General features: G+C 37.8%; 7 protein-coding genes across 7 annotated transcripts; 3 read left to right on the top strand and 4 right to left on the bottom strand.

Moving 5' to 3' along the window:
• Window positions 1–709: 709 nt before the first annotated feature.
• Window positions 710–1153, top strand: BDF20DRAFT_830381 (50S ribosomal protein L11; the record flags this gene model as incomplete). Its single annotated transcript, XM_053078377.1, has 1 exon — window positions 710–1153. One exon carries the CDS (start codon window positions 710–712, stop codon window positions 1151–1153), a length of 444 nt encoding a protein of 147 aa, XP_052930629.1.
• A 427-nt stretch (window positions 1154–1580) lies between these two features.
• Window positions 1581–3615, bottom strand: BDF20DRAFT_830405 (NUC169 domain-containing protein; the record flags this gene model as incomplete). Its single annotated transcript, XM_053078379.1, has 2 exons — window positions 1581–2030; window positions 2110–3615. 2 exons carry the CDS (start codon window positions 3613–3615, stop codon window positions 1581–1583), a joined length of 1956 nt encoding a protein of 651 aa, XP_052930628.1.
• Window positions 3616–4461: 846 nt separating this feature from the next.
• On the bottom strand, window positions 4462–7118 carry BDF20DRAFT_902773 (uncharacterized protein). Its single transcript, XM_053082891.1, has 2 exons — window positions 6493–7118; window positions 4462–6397 (listed from the first exon to the last, which is right to left on the bottom strand). The coding sequence occupies exons 1-2, from the start codon at window positions 6986–6988 to the stop codon at window positions 4896–4898; spliced, it is 1998 nt and encodes a 665-aa protein (XP_052930627.1). The 5' UTR covers window positions 6989–7118; the 3' UTR covers window positions 4462–4895.
• Window positions 7119–8189: 1071 nt separating this feature from the next.
• Window positions 8190–10763, top strand: BDF20DRAFT_902772 (uncharacterized protein). The gene is made up of 3 exons (XM_053082890.1): window positions 8190–8591; window positions 8817–10197; window positions 10261–10763. Exons 1-3 carry the CDS (start codon window positions 8405–8407, stop codon window positions 10313–10315), a joined length of 1623 nt encoding a protein of 540 aa, XP_052930626.1. The 5' UTR covers window positions 8190–8404; the 3' UTR covers window positions 10316–10763.
• A 4763-nt stretch (window positions 10764–15526) lies between these two features.
• BDF20DRAFT_902760 (uncharacterized protein) lies at window positions 15527–15841 on the bottom strand (the record flags this gene model as incomplete). Its single annotated transcript, XM_053082889.1, has 1 exon — window positions 15527–15841. A coding segment is annotated over one exon (288 nt), but the record flags the coding sequence as incomplete, so codon positions are not given.
• A 180-nt stretch (window positions 15842–16021) lies between these two features.
• BDF20DRAFT_830321 (uncharacterized protein) lies at window positions 16022–17109 on the bottom strand (the record flags this gene model as incomplete). Its single annotated transcript, XM_053078372.1, has 3 exons — window positions 16022–16480; window positions 16555–16879; window positions 16988–17109. Coding segments are annotated over 3 exons (906 nt in total), but the record flags the coding sequence as incomplete, so codon positions are not given.
• Window positions 17110–19853: 2744 nt separating this feature from the next.
• On the top strand, window positions 19854–22662 carry BDF20DRAFT_840521 (uncharacterized protein; the record flags this gene model as incomplete). Its single annotated transcript, XM_053079396.1, has 5 exons — window positions 19854–19903; window positions 20237–20426; window positions 20623–20734; window positions 20969–21319; window positions 21398–22662. 5 exons carry the CDS (start codon window positions 19854–19856, stop codon window positions 22660–22662), a joined length of 1968 nt encoding a protein of 655 aa, XP_052930623.1.
• Window positions 22663–23143: the final 481 nt, after the last annotated feature.

Here is a 23143-nt window from a genome sequence, read left to right as displayed (position 1 = left end):
CCACTCTTATCTTTCAATGGCTTTGTCCTTTTTATTTCTTGCAAAAGGTTGGCGAGTGACCCTTATGTTAGTGACCAATCGCATTCACTTTTTTATAATTATTGTCAACAGATCGTTCGCTCAAGGTATATATATTTCTCAAACGCCTCAGTTAAAGATTTCATTACTAACTTTGTCGTAGCGTGAGCATTCTCACGAGAAATGTGTTCAGCAAACTCTTTATGTTTGTCGATCAACTGGCTTCTTTTCTGTATTTCTCAGTCTTTTCCTATAGACTTCTCAGCTAAGTTCTTTCTTCAATCATGCTGCCCATCTTTGCACCGTCCTCTCAACGATTTCTGCTTTGCCAAGGACCTTTGAAATTGGGAGAGAAGTGCTTTGTGGGGGGTAAAAGCAGCATCCTGCCTCCTTGCATGATGTCACTGCCAACTTTTATAGCAAATGTTCAAGACCTTTTCTTTCCATCATCTTTGCCAGGACGAACGTAGGGAAAACATTGGTTAAACAAGAGCTTCTTAAGAGGGAAAGATGAGAAATAGGGGCACGGAGTGTCAGAGAGGTAACAAAGAGTTATCGCTATGCAAAGTCGCAGGTTAAATTACCGCATGAATTTCGTAAGCCACCCGTTCAGCATGGGGGCCGAATGTGGGGTCCAGGTGCTAATCTCTTTATTTCTTTTCCAATTCGCTTACGATAAAACATAGTTCTAATGTCGAAAAAGACACAAGCCGCTGAAGTGATAGTTAAGCTTATGGTGGGCGCTGGTAAAGCTTCCCCTAGTCCGCCTGTAGGACCAGCTTTAGGCGCACGTGGCGTCAAATCTATGGATTTTTGTAAACAGTTCAACGATAAAACCAAACATATTGTCCCCGACACTCCACTCCCTACAGTCATTACCATCAAGCCCGATCGTACCTTTAGCTTCATTGTCAAAACACCACCCACCACCTATTTACTCAAAAAAGCAGCGGGTGTGACTAAGGGCGCATCACAACCTGGTAACGAAGTTGTTGGCTCTGTCACTTTAAAGCACATCTATGAAATTGCGAAAATCAAACAACAAGACGCCAATCTAAAGCACCTACCCCTGGAAGGTATCTCAAATAGTGTTATAGGAGTAGCGAAGAGCGTAGGCATTCAAGTTGTGCATTAAATTCCTGCCGACTGGGTTCATCATCATCCTATCAAGCAATTATAAGTAGTAGTAGACTGGGACCTAGCTGTCTATATTACTGTCAATTTATTTAATAGAAACATAGCCCATTTATGCACGAATACCTGGAATCAACATCAATAGAGTCGTTCCCCCTCCTTCTAATATATTTCTTTGAAAGATAATCCATTCGAAAAATCTGTATCCAATAAACCGCATGAATAGGCAGAAATCATACAAAAAAGTATATCACTTTTGAAAAGGTTCAATCCATAATTCATAACAGAAACAGAACAGTAGAACAGTGTGCAGGGATAAAATCAAGTCTGAAAAATCTCTCAATTGAGTGATAGAGCGTATAAACAATTTGATATTATATTGAGGATAAAAAAAAAAAAACTATTGAAAAGAAAAAAGTTCTAATACATTAAGTCCAAAGTCGGAAAGTGCCATCTGAACCAGTCGAGAAGATCCAAGGTTGTGTAGGGTGGAATTCAATATTCAAGACACCTAATCCGTCTTTTTCAGCATGACCTCGCAGAATCTTCACAGGGACAATTAATGGATTTTGCAGCAGATCGTTATAGACCATACCATAAAAGATTTGAATAGTACCGTCATCGGAAGCAGATGCAAAAAGAGGGTATCGCTTATGGTACGTCACTTGACGAACGGCCTTTTCGTGATATCTAAGGGATTTATACGGCCTTGAACTGAGATCCATATCAAACCAACACACCTTCTTATCATAAGAACCGATAATCACATTATCGCCTCCTGGATGAATATCAATACTAGAAACCCACTTCACGTTGGTTTGCAGCGTCTTCACTAGTTGTTGTTGCATCAAATCATACACACGTACATAAATTTGCGTCTATAAAAAGGAAATAGATGAATAAACACAAGTTCTTTTTTTACATCTTCAATCCATTATTGGTCTATCTCCAACTTACAGCAACAAAGAATATGGGTTTGATAGGGTGAAAGGCAACCTTCTGCACAATACCCTTGAGTCGGTTAAATGGTGATTGAGTTTGATGTTTTGATGTTTGGTGAATAAGAACACCAAGGTTTTTCGCATCTGGAGACACAGTAGCAAAATAGTCACCTTTACGGTGCCATGTAATTTGCTTCACCACTTGCGAATGCTGAATCTTGATTTTGAAACCGTATCTTTCTTCATCTGTCTCACTTGCCTTCATCCAAGTGACGGATTTCTTCTTCATATCAGCATCAGTATTCGTGAAACCAAATGCTGATTTTGTAAGTTGATCCGTATTCATGGCTTGTTCGGCTGTACATAGCTTAGGAGGGGAAATCAGATGTACTTCGCCATGACCCACAGAGATAGCAAATAACCAATGATCAGGATTGGGACACCATGCTAATGCGTGGATAACACCGTCGAATTGCCACATCATTAAACAGCGCCCTGTCAACACTTCCCAAAGACGACAGGTGCGGTCATCTGAGCCAGTGATTGCATAGAGACCGTTAGGATGCACTGAGAGAGCACGAATACGCGATGTATGACCTTCATAAAGGATAGATTGACGAGTAGGGAAGGGACGAAGATCCTTAGGGCTAGGCAATTTAGGAACAAGTGACTCAGGATCAATATTCAGTCGGTTTTTGCGCACACGAGGTGCCAAATAAAGATCAAGACAACGTTGGAATCTTTCTTGAATGAACTTATCATACGCAGGCACATTACGTAGACTCTTGTATTTCTTAGGAAGGTAATTCTTGGGTCGATCTTCTTCGTCCATTTCACGCCATTCCTTTTCTTCTTTTTCATCCAGTAGATATTCTTCTGGTGGGTTGTAACTTTCATCATGTTCGGGAAGTTTCATTTTAGGTGCAGCAACATGCATAATATGGTCTTCCCGAGGCTGATCATCGTCTCCCCATAAATTATAGAATCGAGGTTTTTCATCTTTTGGTTTACGTGGTACGATACGACCTTGACGGATAGCACGAACAATCTTCATGATTTTCTTATGTTCCCATTTAGAAGGCACAAATCGTCTCTTAGGTTCAGGTCGAGCTGATAAAGGCATGACTTCGGTTTTCGAAGTGAACCATTCAACGGTGGGTTCATAAGGATTATAAGATGCATCAGGAATGATACCTCTTTGTAATCTCTGGATAATATCCAGTTCTTCATCGTTTAGAACAAGTTCTTTGTTTTCGACGTCGCTCTTTACAGATTTCCATGAATCTGGATCTTCCATAGTAGCCAGGAATTTGTCCAACTCATCTTCAGTAGCAGGTCTCAAAATCTTCTTGCCATCAATATCATAGCCGATGTGTGGTAAATCTTTGTATTTATCAAGTGAGATATTGCCGACTGTATTTTCAGTTTCTTCAGTAGATGAATCACTATCATAATCTGCTTCAATTTCTGGTAACTTTTCCTCAGCTGAATAATGCTGGGGATAGCGAGGTGGACTGGACATTGATAAAACAATGAAAAGGTGAGTAAATTGAACCTTTTAAATGCAGAAAAGCGAACAGCTTACAACTTAACATCATCTTCAACTTCATCGTCGTCGTCTTCGTTCTCTCTTTCCAAATCTCGTTCGAGTTCTTCGTCATATTCATCCATTTCATCGTCGTCCATTTCCTCTTCCTCTTCCTCTTCCTCAGCACTGTCGGCTTCAAAATCAACATCGTCCTCATCATCATCGTCGCTTAAATCGATCTCGGGGAATGCCTCTACATCCTCTTCCTCCTCCTCCTCTTCATTAAAATCAGGTTCTTCATCATCGGAGCTTCCCATGTCAAGGGCAACATCCCCAAAATCGTCTTTATCTTCTTCTTTTTGAACGGTTTGAGCAACATCAGCTGCTTTTCTCTTCAAGGGTTTCGCTGTTGTGTTTTTTGATAAGTTTCCATTTTTTGTTGTGGTGCTGGTACTTTTTTCCTTTGCTGCATTTGGTTTGTTTCCACCAACAGCTGCTGTTGCTTTCTTGGTTTTGGATGCCATAGAATTTAGAGAAGAAGAAGGTTAAAGAATATTTCAAATATACAGTTGGATCGGGAGAAAAGGTGGAAAGTTACAGACAAGCAGTTTTGAGAATAACACCGAAAATGAAAATTGGTCACACACTCAGTGTTGTGGCTTGTTGATCGCTTGGGTTGATTTAAAATGCGAACCCAAAATATGGAAAACGCTTTTTTGCGCTGTTCCTGACGGAATTTTCAAACTTGTCTTTTTGTCAACTCATAATATGATGCCGTACATTGACTATAGTTATTAGTTTTTGTAAATTTACAATTTATCACTACTTTGCAACTTTTTTTTTTTTTTTTTGGGGGTAGTGAGGCTTCTTTTAATGAAAAGAGAGCTGATAAACATGGTGTTTTATTTGAATAGTACAGTCAATTAAAAAGTTTCGTCTCGAAAGTGATAAAGGTGCTAACAACCATTCACTACATTTTGAAAGAGATGCTACACTCTTAAATTTCAGACTGAGTATCTGCAAGCCGATCATTGTGCAGACCTAAGTGAAATTCTAGATATTGGCGCGTGGAGTGAACTAATTTAACCTTCATAGAGAGGATAGGATTGATTATAATCATAATCGCAGCTAGAGGGACTGTCCAATCCGCCAGTGAGCACGAGGTTTTATTTCTATGCACAAGCAGTTACAGCGAAATGTTCTTTTACAAGTTTAAAGTAGCTGATCGGAATGAAGTCCCATCTTTATTATAGCAAAAGTGGTTCACTTAGTATTTATCGCATAGTTTGAGATGCAGATGCTGAGGAAATAAACCCTATATTGCTATTTGGTCTTGTATCTGTAGACTCAAGTTCTTTCATTTCAGCTTCCAACTGTTTTTTAAATTTTGACATTGCAGATATCACATCATCTTCTCCCTCCAAATACTCAATCAGACTGAATTGTGCCCTCGTATGCATTTCCATCAATTCTTCTTGTCGATCTTGCTCTTTCCTATTCAACTTCCGTGTACTATTATTTCTTGTCATTGAGATGACAGAATTACGATTAGATACGGACAGCTCTTTGATTTTAGCTTGAAGGCATTCTACAAGTTCTGATAAGTTCTTATTTTCCTGTCTTATGTTGTTCAGCACCTTTTCCTCTCTAATTTTCAAATCCTCCGCTATTGTCTGCTTTTCGTTTTCAAATTCTTCTATTTGCTGCTTCCTTTCATTTTCATGCTTTGTCTGTAATATTTGTAATTCTTCAGCATGGCTGTTCTGTACGCTTTGCAATTTAATCTCTAGTTGAGTGTTTGTTGCTTGTGCAGAGTTCAACTTTCTTATGATTTCTTCAAGCTTATTTTGTAGATCTACTTCTGAATTGATGTTTTCTTTGTCGTTGCCTAAATTCTGTTGTAAAATCCGCGCCAAATTTCTGTGGATATCGGTTTGCCGTTCTAATTGAAGGGACAAATTGTTATTTTCTTTCATCATGACATCATATTGTGCCTTCAATTGGTCAAAATCATGAATGTGTTTATCGTGTTCAGTCTGTAAGGTTTGGTAAGTTGCTATTTGATCCCTATATTGATTTGAGAGTTCTGCCAGGCTCGTTGATTGTTGTGTATACTTTTCTTTTAAATCCTCAAGAGCGGAGAGATGCTGATTATACTGATCCTTTAATTGTTCGTGCGTTGCAGAAAGTTGATTATGTTGATTATGCAGCTCTGATAGAGATGCCTCATGCTCTATTTGTACATTGCGTAAGGCGTCTTTGTGAGCTTCCTTTACTTGTTGTAGTTCTGTTTTTAAGGATTCCTCTGATGTTTTTAACGCTAAGATTTCTGCTAAAAGCCGTTCTTGTTCCGTTTTTAGGTCTTGATAGGCAGAGCCTTCTGATTCAAGCTGACTTTGTAAGTTTTGATGAATATTGCGCTTCTCAGTTTCATTTTTCTCAAGCAGCTCTGTTAGAGTTGTTTCGTGCTTGCCTTGCAATTCAGCTATTGCTGCTTCATTCTCCTTTTTGATGCGTTCCAACTCCAAACTCATATTTTCTTGACTTGCCACTAACGATTTATTGTGATCGGACAAAGCACTTATCAATTTCTTGGAATTCTCTATGACCGTTTTGGTCCTACTCTCTAGTTGATTTCCTTTTTCGAGTGCTAGCATTAATGTAGAGTTGATTGTTTGTAGCTTCTCTTTCATTTGTAAAGACTGAGTAGCATCCACATTCTCTAAACGGTTCTGAACAGCAACTAATTCTGCGTATAAATCAGCCTTTCCTTCACCTACATTCAAATTGAACATGAATGCGTTAACTGAATTGCGGTTCTTGTGTGACAAAAGATTTCATCTTTTACTTTTTTATGTGCCAATGGCTCACCTTTTATCTCTGCTTTTTCATCCATATTGTCCAAGCTATGAAAAGAGTCAGAACCGTCTTTATCATCTTTCTCCATATCTGCTGTCATAGAATATCTTAATGAGTTAACAATATTATTTATATCTCCAGATCCAAATTGGCCTTTGTTACTATCTGACATCTCCATTTTTGTGCTGTCTGTAATAGAGTGTGGTGGTACCACCGGCCTGTCTTCTACTGCTATGTTAGGATTTGGTTGTGTTTCCCGTTGCTGTTCTATTATTGTTGAGCTTGGCAGGTAGGACTTTTCGTTCGAGTATTTCAAACTTTTGGATTTGCTAGGATATGATCTATCTTTATCTCTGTGATTTAATCGACTGATAGACCTAGGCAACGATACTGACGAAGATTTAGTTGAGTCGTGCGTTCGACTGTAGGCTTTCAACCCATTGTTACAATTATCACTGTTTGATGATTGATGGTGTTCTTTATGAGAAAACAGCTTTTTTAATGTCATTGAAACGTAGTAGTATATAATTGTTGACTAGTGATGCCACACGCAATATAACAGCTTCCAGGTTTTCCGGCAAAGACGAATGATGGGAAACTGCGAGAGAAACAACCGAAAAAAGAAAAAAAAGTTGGGTTGAGATCCCAAAAAAAAAAAAAAAAAAAAGAAAAAAAGAGAAACTAAGACTTGGTCGGGAAATGTGTGGTTTTAACCGAAGAGCCTTAAACCAAAAATAAATGATGTCACAGCGATTCTGATATGTTCAGAAAGTTAAATAAGCATTTTAGCATTGACTATTCATGATATATGGTTTTTTGCAAATGCGCGCCTGCCAATGCATAGATTGAGAGGTAAACCTGAAAAGCGTACAGGAGCGGGGGATCAATAATAAATTAAACAAGCTGTTATCAACGGAACAACCTGAGTTGAATAGGTAATTATGAAGTAAAAAGAAAAGAAAAACTCAGTCGTTTCTAGGAGCATCTTCACTAATAGTTTTATTATATTACTGTGAAGCAATGATTCTTTTGCCTAAAGCGGCCTTGTCTTATGAACACGTCTTTCCATTTTCCAATCACTCACCGATTCCTCGCTTACACCTATTTCGCAAAAAAAAAAAAAGGAATAAGATGAAAATATGTTTGCTTACATACTATGTGCAACAACTATCTTTAGCAGGAAAAGTAAAGTAGGAGATGAAGCTACATAAAATGAAGGCAAAGGATCAATGGAGCACACTCTTTAGTGTCTCTAATGCTTCAGAAAGTACAAAACAAGCTGCTACCTTCACTGAAAGAAAAAAGGAATCGTCGACAGTTGTAGGCCTTTTGTAATAGACCATTGCCTTTAGTCTTTTTCTTCTAGGCTTCTAAAAACTTATGAGCATTACAGCGCAAATCAGTAAGTAAGCGCGTCTTTTTAAACCTTTGTTGACGCAAATGTTCGCAAACGTAACATAGTCACCTTCACCTTCCTTGAGGTTTTGGTCAGTGCATTGTGGTTGAACAAGCTCAGGAGATTCAAAATTAACCATTCTGCTTGAATTTTTAGTGTTCTCTTATGTCGTACAGAAGGTCTTCTCCTTTGTACGTTCACCGCGGCATTCCAAGTAGATCATCATCGACGTTTAAGTATGTACAACACAATGACGGACAGTTGCCTCATATTGGATGATAAAAAATAGATTTGCTTTTTGTCCCTGTTTTTTATTTTTATTTTTTAAGTAACAAAACGTTCTGAATTTCGCTTTCTCCCTCTTTTACCTCAATTCAACAACTTTTTAGAAAGCTTTCTACAGCCCCATTCCACTTTCCTTCAATTCAATATTACGGCTTACTATAGATAGTCAACGCCTTCCTTTCCTTTGTTTAAAGAACCCCATTACACTCCCTTCCTGCAAACACCAGCTCACTTGAAACAATAATGAACGAAATACTATTGTCCGATTCAACTACTGAATACGATTATTCTAACGGATCAATGGTAGTCAATATTGACACTGACCTTATTCAACAGCAGACAAAAGTGGATGTCAACTCTACAACCTCATCCAATTCAGTTCCTTCTTATTCCGAAAACTCGCAACAATTACAATATGCATCTTATCCAGGTAACATAAATGAGATAAGTGATTTCAGGGGGGGCCAAAGGGAGGTTTACAGTAACAAAGTTGTCTCTTGTATACTCATTGAAGAAGAAAGGCGGAAAAACGCAAAATTATAATGAGGCAATAATAAGATTATTTTGAAGGCACAGCTCGTACTAACATTATCTTTCGCTCATTTTTTCACTCCTATTTCATTTGATTGTTCTTGATTATTTGCCTTGTGCACAGCCTACACATTTCAGTCGTTGCCTGTGGGATTCACCTCCGCTTTGCCCGCTTATACACATGCACTTCCTCGGTTAGATTACTTTGATGACTCGCCTAATAATGCTAATGTAGCGGTAGCTCCTACAACGTCTGTTACATCAACTTATAACAAGCAACCTACCAGCCCTGCATCGATTTCATCTGCTTCGTCATTGCCTTCTACACCTTCACCGCCTCCTCATACAATGAGTTCTTCAGCTTCTACAATAATGAATACAGCACATTTGAATTTTACAGTAGCCACTAATAAAACTAGTAATAATAACAATTCACACATTTTGACTCCACAATCTCTTAACGCAAATGAACTACTTAATACATCTTCTCTGGGATCGAGTACTTCATCTCGTGTTACTTCTGCAAATAATATAAACCTTTCCACTTCTCCATCGTCAACATGCTATACTACAATGACAGGAAATCCCAACAGACAACAGCAACAGTTCAATACCGATGTGGTTCTCTTGAAGGAATCTTCTTCACCACTGATTCATGCAGCTACGAACATTAGCTCTGCTATTGCTACTACCAGGAGCGGCACTATTACAACAGGCAACAACGACATGGTAGTCGTAGCTGCCGCGGCTGTTGCCGCGGCGGCGGCACCTCAGTATACCAATTCCACAACGGCACGTGTAAAAGAAATGATCTCTCGAGCTAACTCTATTCCAATGGAGTTCTATCATACAGAATTCTTGGAGTATTCCAAGGAAACATACGAGAAAAAGTTGGAATCGAAACGAAACAAGCGTAAAAGATATACTACTACTACTACTACCAACACCACCACTTCCTTGCAACGGCAACCAGAGCAACAGCAACACAGTCACTGCTCAAACGGAAATAACTCTGTTATTAGTGACAATGATCAAAATAGTGCCAGAAGAGGGGAAGAAGATCTCCAACAAGTGACGAAAAGGAAAAAAAGTAACACTAATATTACTTCAGACATTTCCAGCGAGAGCATCTACTGTAATCGAAGAAAAGATACTGATTTGGATGAAGAGGATTACTTTTTTTTCGTTGGAGATAGCACTAGAAATAGAGATGAAGTGGCACAGCATCAAAGTAATGATAGTAGCAGGACAACAGCAGACGGCAGCGTCTCTACAGCAGAAATTCGTCGACAAATTCATATTCAATCAGAACAAAAAAGACGTGCACAGATCAAGGATGGCTTTGATGAATTACGAAAGCATCTTCCTGGGTGCAGTAACAAGAAAATGAGTAAAGCAGCTTTACTAACGAGAACTGTTCAACAACTGCAACATTTGAAAGGGATGCAGAACGAACTCTTATCTGAAGTTGAGAGGCTTCTTCAGGAAAACGAAGCATTGAAAAAGTAAGTGATCAATAATTTTTGGTCTGCGTCTATAACCCGTAAGTAACATACTACTTCCTTTAGATTTCAGCATAGCATACTTCAACGTCAAGCAATGGAAAAACCATATACCTTTTAAGTTGTCATGTATCCTCTGTTTATAGTATATAGCTTAACTTATTACTTCAACCTTTGCATTCTATATGTCTCTGTAACCGCTCCTTCGTTCATTTTGCTTTTACACTGATGGCATTCCATCCGTTATTATTTACTCTATGGCCCTTACTCATTTAGGCGACGTAAGTCCCTCCTTGAACTTTCTTTTCTCTTTTTTCTCTTTTTCCGAATGATAAAATGCAGTTTCATACTTTGAAAACATAATTCTTGCTTGTTGTAGGACGGAAGCACGTATATTGAGTACTGTTTATAGAAATTTCTGTAATGTACATACACTTCTACAGCAGTTTCCTCAGTGCCATTGAAAGTTTGCTTCTTTTGTGATGGTTATAGTAGAGCTTTTTTTTTACCGTAGAAAGTAAAAGGGGTCGGAGATCTGCGTGGGGTTCTTCATACATAATGCATTTTACATATCCCTTATTCTTCTGTTCCTCTAGAACCAGTGCTTGTATAGTTCTGAAAACTACTCCTTACAATAACTTGGGGTGGGGGGTTATTTTTGCCCTTGACATAACAATTTAGAAATGATACGTAGGCCATCAATCCTATAAATAATTGAAAAGCCTCGAAGCTTATGTAACATTAAAGTACAATGTTGCTTTCATTGGTTCTAGTATAAAGTTATCACATTGATGTGGTTAAGACTCTTGTACCCACTGAAATTTACCTGCTTTTTCTCAAAATTTCGATACGTCGTCTTTTAGCAGATATTTGTTTGTAAGTGATTCTTAGAAATAGTATGTCGCTTGAAGGTAATTGTGCCGTATCATTTGAATGGAAAATAAGTTATGTTGAAGATGAACAATTGTAACTTTTTTAAACCAGAGTACTTGTTAATATGTTACTTTTTCTACTTTGTCATTCTGTCTTCTGTTATAGCGGCGAAAGTCAGAATAATGAAGTGAGTCCTGACTAAGGCTTAATGTTCATTTTAATATTTGCGAGGATAACAGCTCATCATTGCGTCTAGTTCAGCTAGCTTTGAGTTATCGCACAACCTAATAGGATTTAGCTTTAACAAGCTTGAATATATTTGAGTAATCAAAGCACGCAGAGTTAATTAAGAAGAGTTTTTGGTGTCTGGGCAACTCTTGACTCTTGAATCTTGATTTTTCAAATGCTGGTCACCAAGTGGATGTAGCAATCGCACAACTCTATATATTTTCAGCATTGATGGAGAAAAAAAAAGTTGTACGAAGCGGGTGCCTTCTCACTTATTATTCCTTTTGAATTACAACTCTCATACTTTTCACGACTATAAGTACAGCTCCATTTAATAAGTTTCTGTTCGCAAAAACTATCAAAAAATTACTAGTACACGAAGCCGCAATCTTATGTAGAATGTATTCCTTATTCTGGACGGTATTATATCCGGTCACAAAAGAGCATTATTGAACAACTGGCCCATCGAGTCGTATTATTTGCGGTGGAACTTGCAAGAAGCAATTGGTTTTTGCCAAAAATATTGTGAAACTCGCGGAAACTATGTAAGTGAAGTATATATCAGCAGCTCATGCATACTTGTTCGCCAAGTATACTTTTGGCAATAATTCAAGTTGTTCCTAGTTCATTCCGCGAGATATGTTCATGTATCTTTCTTCTCTATTGTAGGGAGGGGGGTTGACTTTGTAAGCCAGAAGAAGAGTAAAAAAACGCAGTTACTAATGATAGACGCGCATTATTGTCCTGCACTAATTAGGTCAACGGACTCGACTGTATTTTTCACCTGAGCAGCAAGCCCTCTTCATATAAGGCAGGACCACGTATGCTTATGAAAATAATTTCAGGATGACTCGGGTAAACACTACTACCAAGCAGTCAATGTAAAATAGAGTTTTATGAAAAAGACTTGTCAACCATATGAACAATTAAGGGAGCAAAGAAATCTAAACCAGCAGGGGGCAAATGCAAGAAATATATTGACGGATGACTCAAGCCTCTTCAAATTAACTGTTGTTTCATTTCAGCAGTTTCTTTACCAAGCAAATATTCTCAAAAAAGCTCTCGCTTCGTACAACAAATTACCTCTTTAAACAGCGTAATATCTGTTACAGCTGTAAAGCCCAGCCTGTACAGCATCTAAAGGTTTACTCTCACCACTGCCAATGCTTTGCTGTTGGTGATATGTGTCTTTTCAACTGTTGAGATGTAGGTATTCCCCATGCGACACAATTATGGATACCAAGTTTTTTGAACACAGTAATGCGACAACAATATACTGTTGATAAACCTTGGCGATAGAAATGCGATGAATTTGTTGGTTTCAAAAATGATAGATTATTCAAAAATTGAAGAACAAAATTCTTTTCGGCGACTTTATGGTATAACTATTATGCTGGTGTCAGTATTACTCAGAAACGATGTTTAAACATTGTTTGGATAGAATACGGCACACAGTTGCAATTGAAAATATTTGTTAAAAAGCGAATTAATCAAAAAGAACAACAACAATTTGTTAACCGCATTCGAACTTTTGACCAACTATTCAATACAGATCTACAAAGCCAAATGACGCTACAGGTTAAGAAATAAGACGTTACTGGCGTGTAAGGACAATGTAAACCGATAAGGTCATTGAAGCTGAATTCTACAACTTCAAGAATTTTAACTTGCATTCTCTAAATTCTGTAAGCGCTCAGCACCTTCAAAAGTGGCAACTCATGACGCTTGAAATACATCATTACGAACGAATTGCGTATGACTGAAGTGTTTGCAGTTTGTAACCAACTGTCTTTAATGTAGAAGAAAAAAGAAACCAAAAAAAAACCAACAACCTGAAATTCTCAGTTCACGACTAAAAAACATAGTTGGAAAAATAAGGTTCCATTATCTTAGCAGTTATAAATAATGTTTTTTTATGTCGCTTTGAAAGCACTTGGAAGCCAGTCTTCTAAGCAGCCATAAGAACGATATGTTGGATGCTGACGATTTGTTTGAATGAAAAAACAGGCCATTACTGTTTATCAAAACGGTTCAGGAAACTCTTGACTAGCAAAAGAAAAGCTCATCATTGGCGATTTGCTTTCGCATGTAGGTGTATATGATGAGCTTGCATTGTATTGCGTTATTACTAGATTTATAAATGCTTGAATATAGTGAAACTACTGAGATTGCAAGCTGCATTGCTTGTAACCGCTTGTTTGAATAGGAGCAGTATGTATATTCAATTTACGCCAACATGAAGTTATTCCTACTATTGTCCGTTGCCTGCAACGAAGCAATTTGGATGCGTAACATCAAGCAAGACTAGATGACGATGAAGAGCGATGACTGTCTTCATAACGTGCAGTGGTTGTAGCCATTCTTAGAATATATTCAGCCCACACAGTAACGGCTGATGTAACTAATGATGCCCAAGGGCAAAACATAGATTGACAAAAGGCAGGGAAGAAATAAACAATGCAATTAAGTTCTTTACATTGCTCGTTTATCTCCTGCTTCAGATTTCAAGTTCGAAAAAAATACTCTTACTCAAAACTCGAACTAATAGCTTTCCGTCTATTTTTTGTTTTTGTTATATCTATGTGAATAGAAATTTTTTGACTGCCTCAATTCTCTTTACTTCTTTCTGATTATGAATGGTACGACACAATTATCTTATTTTATTCAACATCATTTTTCTGCATTGTGCAATTTTATCAAAAAGTGCGTTTACGATTTAATACATGCAAGCCCTAAAGGTTTTAAAAGCTCGACTACCGAAAAGGTAAAGGAATCTTCAACTTTTAAAATAGTTGCTTCATATACGTTTAAACAAGGATTTTTATTACTGACATTTTTTAAGCCCAATGGACACGAGATATTAAACTTATCTAAATTGCCCGGGGCAGCTCGAGTTGAGAATAGAGCGATGCATAATGTCGGTCAGGGTGCCGTGGTGGGCGAAAAAGCATACTATCTAAATGGGGGGAGGGGGAAGGGGCTAAACTAATCATTATAATTGGTAGGCTAAGACTTTGGGCGCGGTTCGGGATCTTGCTTAATTAGGCCTGGGCGGGCACCGCAATTATTCATAACATGTTTAAACACCAACACCGACCGAGAACCACCTTGATAGCGGCATTAAAAAACCCTAGGAAGCAGAGAGAAAGGGATCAAAGCTGAAAAAATATCAGCGGCGTACAGGAATCGAACCAACAATCGTTGGTTTTGGAAGCCAAGGCGTTAACTACCTCCACCGGGGGCTGGGCCCCCTTTGCTTCATATACAGTTTTTTAGCTTTGGGTTTAGACGAAGCCGCAATATAACTAGACGAAAAAAGTAAATTTTTGAGATCATTAAGTTATAGTTTCAGGATCAAACTCCACAAAAATTGAGACGCTTACCTGTAAAAATCAAACCAGCTTCGTGCTGGCGATTAGAGGATGATGTTTAATTGGTTGTTGCGGGTGATTTTGGTTTTCTAGAAAACTCCGCAGGTCTTCCCGTTGACTTCCAGATCGAAACGCTAATTGTCAACATGTTTTTAGCAGCGTTGACGTCCCGGTTCCAAAGTATCGAACAGGTTTTGCAGGCAAGGATACTTTGGCCGGGAACTGTCTTCAATGCTTCAAGATTGTTGGAACGACAATTATTGCATATTCGAGAAGTTAGGTATTCATCAATGGTTAATACGAGCAAATCGCCAGCAGCCTCTCTTCGCTTCAAGGCACGCCAAAGAACTCCCACGACACCAGTCTTATGGCCTTTGATGGGCACTGCACTCTTCCCGAACATGCCATTACCAACTACAATCAAAGGGATCTTTTTAGTGTCGCCTACACTAAAGGGTTCAGGCTTCCACTTGTTCTTCAGGGGATTACTGTAGAAAGCATGAGTTCTATCAATATTTCTGCGAATAGTGGATGAATTGCTTATCATTTAAAAACCTTACCTCTCTTTCTTAGCGAGAACATCGCTTACTTCTCTCGCATCTGCTTCTTCCTTCTCTTCTGGAACCTTTTGCTTCTTCTTCTTCTTCTTTTTACGTTTACAAAAGGCCATTCTGTCGGTATTCTTCTTTGGCCACTTGCTTCGATCTTTCTTCTTCTTCAACCTCAATTGCTTATTGTACTTTGTGGTTCCATTAATAAGCAAATTGACCATGTTGTCGGCAGCACGCTCCTGACCCTGGTATAAACGAAATCGTTCTTCAGCAGTTCTCTCGCCGTAAAAAGAGAACAAGGCTTCCAAGTGCTGCAATATATATTGTACATGACGGTCATGTTGTTCGATAATAGAAGTTTTGGCGGTTGGTATGCCACTTTCGATCATTTTAATTGCGCCTGCTTTCTTCTTTTCCAGCTTTGCAGCGTATCTAGTACTTCCGGTCATATGATAATATTCCTTGGTAGAGCAGCTGCGTACTTGAAGTTTGTTATGATCTAATCCGATTGCCGCTGTGAAGACAGATCTTCGCCCTGGATCAAGGAAAGCGGGTCTGTAATTGTCTTGTACTTCGTCATAAGAAAAATCTTCCAAAGTCAAGGTGTGATTATGAATGGTCATGTCTTCTTTTGTTTTCTTTTTGCGGCTGAACAAAAAGTCTACAGTAAAGCCGTCCGACCTAACCATGTTTCGAAACATTACATCAGAACTTTCCTTCAAAGCGGTTAGACTATGACAGAAGCAAAAATAGGGGTGTGTTTACTATTAGGCATAATTTTGCTGAAGAAGTTCTTCTATAGTTTTACCTCTTAAAGCCAAACTTTTTGAAGTCGAAGACTTTACAGAATTGTTCGAGTTGGGCTGTATAACCCTTGGCAACTTTTCCGGGAAACATGAAGGGTGTAAGAGCGTTTATACTTATCGCGATGAAACGCCATTTCAGCGATGGAGTAGGAAAGAGAAAGAAACGCTGAGGAAGTGGTAGGACACGGACATCGTACGGTTTATTCTGTATATGTTCTTGCTCGTACGTAAACTGTATGTTCCATAACGCATTAACAAACTTTGCAGGAGCAGCAGAAAGAGAAACGAGGGTTACTTCTCCTGGAATGAACTTTTCAAATTGTTTGCAGAGTAATTCAATTCGGTTTTTGTCAACGGCCGCCAGCTCGAGGCTTTCTGGCCAATGAGGATGACCATGATAGACAGATTGGTAACAATACAGCTGTACAATTCTTTGTGCATCAGTGCGTTTGATATTCTAGAATGTGTATAAAGATAAATAAAATGAATAAAACAGCAGAGCATTAAGAAGGTACTCGGTTACAGCCTTACCGGGAGCATAGTTCTCAATTTGTAAGTAAGGAACTTTGTTAAGCGCTGCTCGAAGCGCTCTACAATGGAGTTCGTGTAAGAGACACTCAATTCCTTCGCTGCCTCTGTAAGGCAATGACTATATCCCACGGTCAGCTTGTGTTTCACTTCGATAGTAGGGAACTTTGCCTTGAAGTCTGTATAATACTGTTTTATGTTCTCGGATAATGCCGTTTTGTGAGTAACTTGCTTGCCCGTTACTAGCTGACCTACTGAATACCAGAATTGCTGGCAGAATACATCAGGAATAGACCTGTCTTTGTTGGCTTCTTTACTGTCTTTCTTGCTGGCTTCTTTGTTGGCTTCTTTACTGCCTTTGTTGCTGTTTTTATCAGTGTCTTTCTTTTCGCCTTTGTTTGCATTCCTTTTATTCTCCTGATAATGAATGAGGTACGAGTTAACGAATAATTGACTAGAGAATACTATTGTCCTTATGTCAGAGCAGCAAGATATGACTTTTTCTTGGAATTGTTCGCGAAACGCTGGCTTCACAGCAGACGTAAGAGGGAGCTTTCTCGTGAATACAGTGGAGCCTTCTCCAAGCGTCGAGGTAATAACTTCTTCCTTTGAAGCAATGTGATTGGGACATTCGAGAGAACGAGAAGTAGAATGACCTTTTAAGCCACAACTGATACACTTGATATCTCCAGTTGTTTGCTTCTTCTTTCTCTTTGCTTGCTTCTTTTCTTCCTTGATTGTAGCTGATTGCTTACGTTTCTTACCGCTACTTCCAACTAAATTTCCGCTAAGCAAACATAAACTTGTCTTGCAGTGAGAGCATGATACTTACCATCAGCTGCAGAAACTGCTTTGTAAAACTTGCATTCATGGTATGCCTTGTTGAAATGTCCGAGTGTTTTGCAATCCTTGCACTCGATGTTTACTAGTCATACAAAACATAATCTGAGGATTACCACTATAACTTATTTGTGGCAGCGCGCTCATGTGTTACTTACGGAAGGACTCATCTTTGACTTTATTCTTATGGGCCTCTGCCACCGATTTAATTTTTTGCAAGATTTGGGCTTTGTACATGGTAAGTAATAGCTATCAGGATGAGGAAAGAAAGTATAGAAGAAGAAGAAAAAGATGGAAATCAGAGGAAAGATGTCAAACATATTTTTATCTGTAAATGCTTCGAGTTTGACAACATCTATTTTTTTGTTACGATTGACAACAACAACCGTTATCTACGTGGCGGAAGAACGTGTCTGGGATTAGTTTAACGCGTAGATCAATTCATATGATCCATAAATAAAGTCTCGTAAACTACAACCCTATATCTATTGCTGATAAGACCTGTGTCACACTATAATACTCAGTACGTCTCGTAGTACTTTAACGTAATGCCACTATCTATTGAAAAATGTCCCTGACCTTCAAAGTAATGTCTACAATTATTTACTCAATAAATCGTCCAAGAATATTATACCATTTCATCCTAAAATAATTTAAAATTATCTAAATTAAATATATATATTGTCCAATAAAATTTGTATAAAGTGTAAAGTTGAAGCTAAAACACTGTAACTCAAACGATCTTTTGTGTAAATTTCAAAAAATTCAAATTATCGGTACGCAGAGATCCATTTTCCTAATACATGGAGTTTTTATTGCCTTTATGATTACATTATATGTCAAGAGTACACCTGTACTAATAAGCATCTTGATATTGAATGAAAACTGGTCTATTGAGTGCCATACCTCTTCTTTAGCAAAAGTATGTAAACACGTTTGCACATGATATTGGAGTTTTCAATTCACAGTGTTTCCAATATTGCAATATCCTCCATCATGGCAGGCGTTTCTCGGCACTTTTATTAATTACTTAACTCCTTAAAGCGCTCGCATTGTATTTCATCTTTGTTCTCCTTTTCGAACATTTCAATTTCTACTTACATAGTCAATGTTATTTTGATTCTATATACATTTCGGACAAAAGTCAAGTTTAATTTTTTTAGAAATAGTTGATTTTTTAATTTCAAAGCACAATTGTGATTTTCAGACAAAGTAACTAAAAATTGAGACGTTTAATCACAATATTTCCGGCTCAATTGGTACTCTTTTGACTGTTTTCAGACTAATGACATGAGAAGATCATATGCTTTTTATTTTAATTTTTGAAAGGATGATTTTTCAGAGTACTATTTGGATATGGACTTTAGCCTAAATCATCTTCATTTTCAAGATATCTATTCCAATACATCACAGGGTGTCTTACACAAGCTTGTAGATTTATCGTTAATACTGATTAACTAGCTTCAATAATGCGGGAATTAGCGTATCATTATTGCTCAAACTATTCCTTTGATTTACTCTTGTATACATGCAAAATTTTTCGATTGCAATCAAAATGATAAATATGTTGGCATAAACAGAAGTCTATATTCTCTTGTCATTATGGTGAAAACAAGTAAAGAAGCGAATTGTATTCATATTATTATAATGGACTGCCTTTTCTCACCCAAGTTATCTACAAATCTACAACAATCTCAAGGGAAGAAGCTAGAACCCCTTTTAATAGGCTGAGGTGCTACAGGTTCATCAGAAATGGCCTTCCTCTTCTTTGCTTTTCATTATAATATATATGCTTCCAAAAAACCACCACTGCCAGTCATATTGTCCGATTTATGAATCATCAGCTACGTATATATTGGATAGGCATAATGAAAAGGTAGGATTATTAAACTAGATATTTGTAGAACACATTATCCTACCTTTGTAAACGAGATGATTAAAACACGCGATATGAGCTTTTATTTATGCCTCCATACTCACCATTTTTTAAATCTAATTAAAGAGTGCTTGTCAAAAATCAAAAAGTACATTTGACGAGGTCCACTAAATTAAGCAGATATTCTTACTTCAAATATCAAAAATCTCATAGATGACTAGAAAGGGCAAGCCATAATATGAAATTCCGAAATTTGAATTAGTTCATTGAAAATAAAAACAAATTACTGTGAGATTCGAATGGGGGGATTCGGACTAATTTGGTGATCTGTTCTGGACCATTTCTAGAAAAATACTGGATTGATGGCAGATGCTCCATCCAAAATACCTTTAGGCTGAGAGCATAACAGTCTGAATAACCCTTGTTTCACATAGTTCCTATTTGAGAGCCCCTCTCGAAATGCTACAAAATACACCTTTTTAAGCGGAAAGCTTTGCAATTACCGATTCCATTGAGTATATGGAAACAGATAACATTTACAACATTCCAAATTGCTTAAGATTCATATACTGTTTAGAAGAATCAAATGACTTGTCCAAAGCTTGATTACGAAGCCGAATCTAATGAAATCAGCAAGTAAGTATCCCTCATTGCCCATGTCTATTGGAAACTTACGGTATACTGTAAACATTGTATTAATCAGAATGATTAAAAAGATGCGCACAGTACGCGTTACTGTAACAATGTATTCTCGCTTTTCTAGACTTACTCATAATAAGTACAAAAGGTCTTCTAAATTTGGTGATACTGTGAATTTTATTAAGTTGAGAATTGTAATGGGCCAAGTCAAGTAGCGAGACTGTAACAAAGGTCTTTACTTAAGTCTCAACGAGTGACGATTTCGAGAAAGTGCATGCCTGAAACCGTATCATGATTAGTAGTTCAAAGGTATGTAATCAATTGCACCAGTGATCACAATCATAACTCGAAATTCCGATATAACGCATTATCGTGCTACTTCAACAAAGGAAAAAACCCCATCAGATGTTCTTTTGCAAGTAGTGGAATTGTAATTGTAATGGCGCTAAAATATGTACCACATTGTTCAAGAGGTTTGGGCTGGTCATGGAAGACCCGGTACTTAAAGATTCTTCAGGTAGTAAGTCTACATTTTATCGAAAATATATCCAAAAATCCTGTCTCCAATTTCCAATTTTTTTTGTTATTTTGATCTGTAATTCAATTCAACCGACAGGGCTGTTTGTCCAAAAATTATTATACTATTGTCCGAAAGGTTCAAAAACCAAGTAAAGTGTATTAACAATTCTTCATTTACATACTTTACTAAATCCTAGTCGTACGTAGTTAGGAGTGGGTATATAAACAGGAGTGATCAGGAATTCCCTGAACGCAGAAAAATGCAAATTAATGCCGTGTGTATACATATGAGCTTCCAGAGACAAAGTTGTAAGTTGTATTTTGTAATCAAAACAAATCAGTGCGTTTTACAAAAAAAAAAAAAAAAAAAAAAAAAGGAAAATTGCAGATCTCATTATATCACACTTTATTCCAACAGAAGAAAACCAACCTTTTCACCAACCTTTTTTTTTCCATTTCTCGAGCGGTTCTTCCTCTATTCTCATATAATTAAATTATCTTTCACTCGTATACATTAGAGTTAACATATGTGCTTAAGTCTAGCCCTTCTCAAAATGCCCTTGCCACTACATCCTTTCATTTTGTTGACAAGTTACGTAACATTGAGTATGCAACAACAACAATCTGCTGACGATAATACCATTGACGATAGTAGCAGAGATGATGATGATGATGATTGTGCATTTATATCAGGTCAGCATTGTGACCAAAATGGTATTTGTAAATACTGCGCAATGTGTCTCCAGAGCTCATGTATCTTAAGCAAAACAATCGATAACAAACAGCCATTAGATCCAATAAACCATAACAATTGCAACTCAACACAATTTGGCACTACACATATATATGATTGGTACGACTATTGTTTGTCCAGCGGAAATGATAGCAATGGTGGTAATGGTTTATGATAGACAACAGTAGCCATTTGCATCTTCAATCGCACCTAATGGTTCTTTTTTTTTCTCACTAAAGATTATTGTGCAACAAGCACCGAATGTTATCAATATCGAAAGAGTGTAGAACCAACAGTAACCTATGCTTGGCATAATTTGACATGCAATCCGACTACTTGCATGTTAACGGCAAGCAACGGTTCAGCGCCACCTATTCCTGTATCACCTTCGACATTGACATCTACGAACGGTAGTAATAGTAGCAGTGGATCAAGCAATAATGGAACCGGGAGATTGCAACAAGAAAACGACAGCAAAAAAGATGAGAATTCAGCTTCCTCTACAGTAGAACACAATAGAGGACAGCATCATTATTACCATTTTAGAAATCCAGCAATGGTCGCATTAACAATAATATGTTCTCTGCTGTTACTTATAGCAATATGTTGGACACTAAATTTTTGTAGGAAAAGGAAGTGGTACAGTAACACAATTCTAACCTCCACAGGAGATATACTGTCTCGTCAACGTAATAAAAGATCATGGCTTAAAAACTCGTCAAAATTCACTGATGGTCAGCAGCAGCAGCAACAACAGCAGCAGCAAAGACGAGTACCTTCCATGCAAGAATCAATATCCTCAATTCCCAGCACTGCACCACCGTCATTCTCTACTATCCCGTCCGAAATGGTCACTATTCCCAATACAAATCTTGGCGCGGAGCATCCACATTTACGTGTATATACAACAACAACAACAACAACAACAAGAACAACAGGAACAGCGAGCCAACAATTCAATACAAGCATTAATAACAATTCAGCACGATCGTCGATTAATTCAATGATTGCCACTAATCCAATAGCTGTTACGAGCGGTGAATCCTTACCATCCTACTTAGCACCTTACCTTTCGCCCCCAAAATATGAGCAAGCCATAGTTACACAGATCAGAGGATTAAGAGAGGAGAGCAGCAGTAACAGCAGTAGCAGTAATAATCTAGTAGCAGACGCGGCGGACCCTTATCATTGCGAAAGTGCTGCTCCTATACCGTCTATGTGGGTTCCGGTTTACTTCGCCCCGCAAAATCTACATAATGTTAGTAGTGTAGGTAACAGCAGACGATTCACCACCACCGTCACTAATGATAATAGCAATTCTGATACAGCTGATCTCGTTAGACTCCCACATAACCATCCTATACATTCTTATTGGTTGCAGTTACTAGCAAGGAATAGCAGCAGTAGTAACAATAATGCCTTTGTCGGCCCTCTTCTTGTAAGGACCTCAACAGAAAACAATAATGAAGCAGACCTTGGCCCGATTAATGGAAGAGGCCAATAATAGTTAGTATAGTAGAACAACACCATATCAGATAGAGTATTAATCGTAACTATTTTGAGCTTCAAACAATAAAAGATTGTAGTTGATAACTTTCTTTTCCTAAGATGGCGCAAGTTAGCTTATCTTGTCTTCTTTGGCATATGTTAGTTTTTCCTAAAGTTGGCTGACCAATGTAAAGAATCAACGTAGTCAAATTTTTGGCCATAAATTAGCCTAGCTTAGAATCTCTTTTTTGGTGCAAATAGTCTTATTTGTCCTATATTGTTTTGTACTGCTTGTGCTATAGAGAAACTTCACAGAAAGTGAGAAGCAAACATGCGTTATATAATTGTAGAACGATATAGTATTCCTTTTTCCTCACCTTTCCAAAAAAAAAATAATTTCATTACAATGTCCAGCAGTTTCATAATGTAGCTGTGTTCTTTGATATGGGCTGCGCGGCTGCTTCACTATCCATAGCAGATCCTACTGGCCATATACA

This window comes from Mycotypha africana (genome assembly GCF_025528875.1).
Source record: "Mycotypha africana strain NRRL 2978 chromosome Unknown BDF20scaffold_20, whole genome shotgun sequence".
NCBI lineage: Eukaryota > Fungi > Mucoromycota > Mucoromycetes > Mucorales > Mycotyphaceae > Mycotypha > Mycotypha africana.
This window is presented reverse-complemented; position numbering and strand designations above follow the sequence as displayed.

What these genes read in the sequence shown, in the direction of transcription:
- BDF20DRAFT_902773 (XM_053082891.1), bottom strand. Translation starts at nt 6,988, where the DNA reads ATGACATTAAAAAAGCTGTTTTCTCATAAAGAACACCATCAATCATCA. An exon ending in TGAAAAAGCAGAGATAAAAG is followed by an intron (nt 6,398 to 6,492) that starts GTGAGCCATTGG and finishes ATTTGAATGTAG; the next exon opens with GTGAAGGAAAGGCTGATTTA.
- BDF20DRAFT_902772 (XM_053082890.1), top strand. Translation starts at nt 8,405, where the DNA reads ATGAACGAAATACTATTGTCCGATTCAACTACTGAATACGATTATTCT. An exon ending in ACAATATGCATCTTATCCAG is followed by an intron (nt 8,592 to 8,816) that starts GTAACATAAATG and finishes CCTTGTGCACAG; the next exon opens with CCTACACATTTCAGTCGTTG. An exon ending in GAAAACGAAGCATTGAAAAA is followed by an intron (nt 10,198 to 10,260) that starts GTAAGTGATCAA and finishes TACTTCCTTTAG; the next exon opens with ATTTCAGCATAGCATACTTC.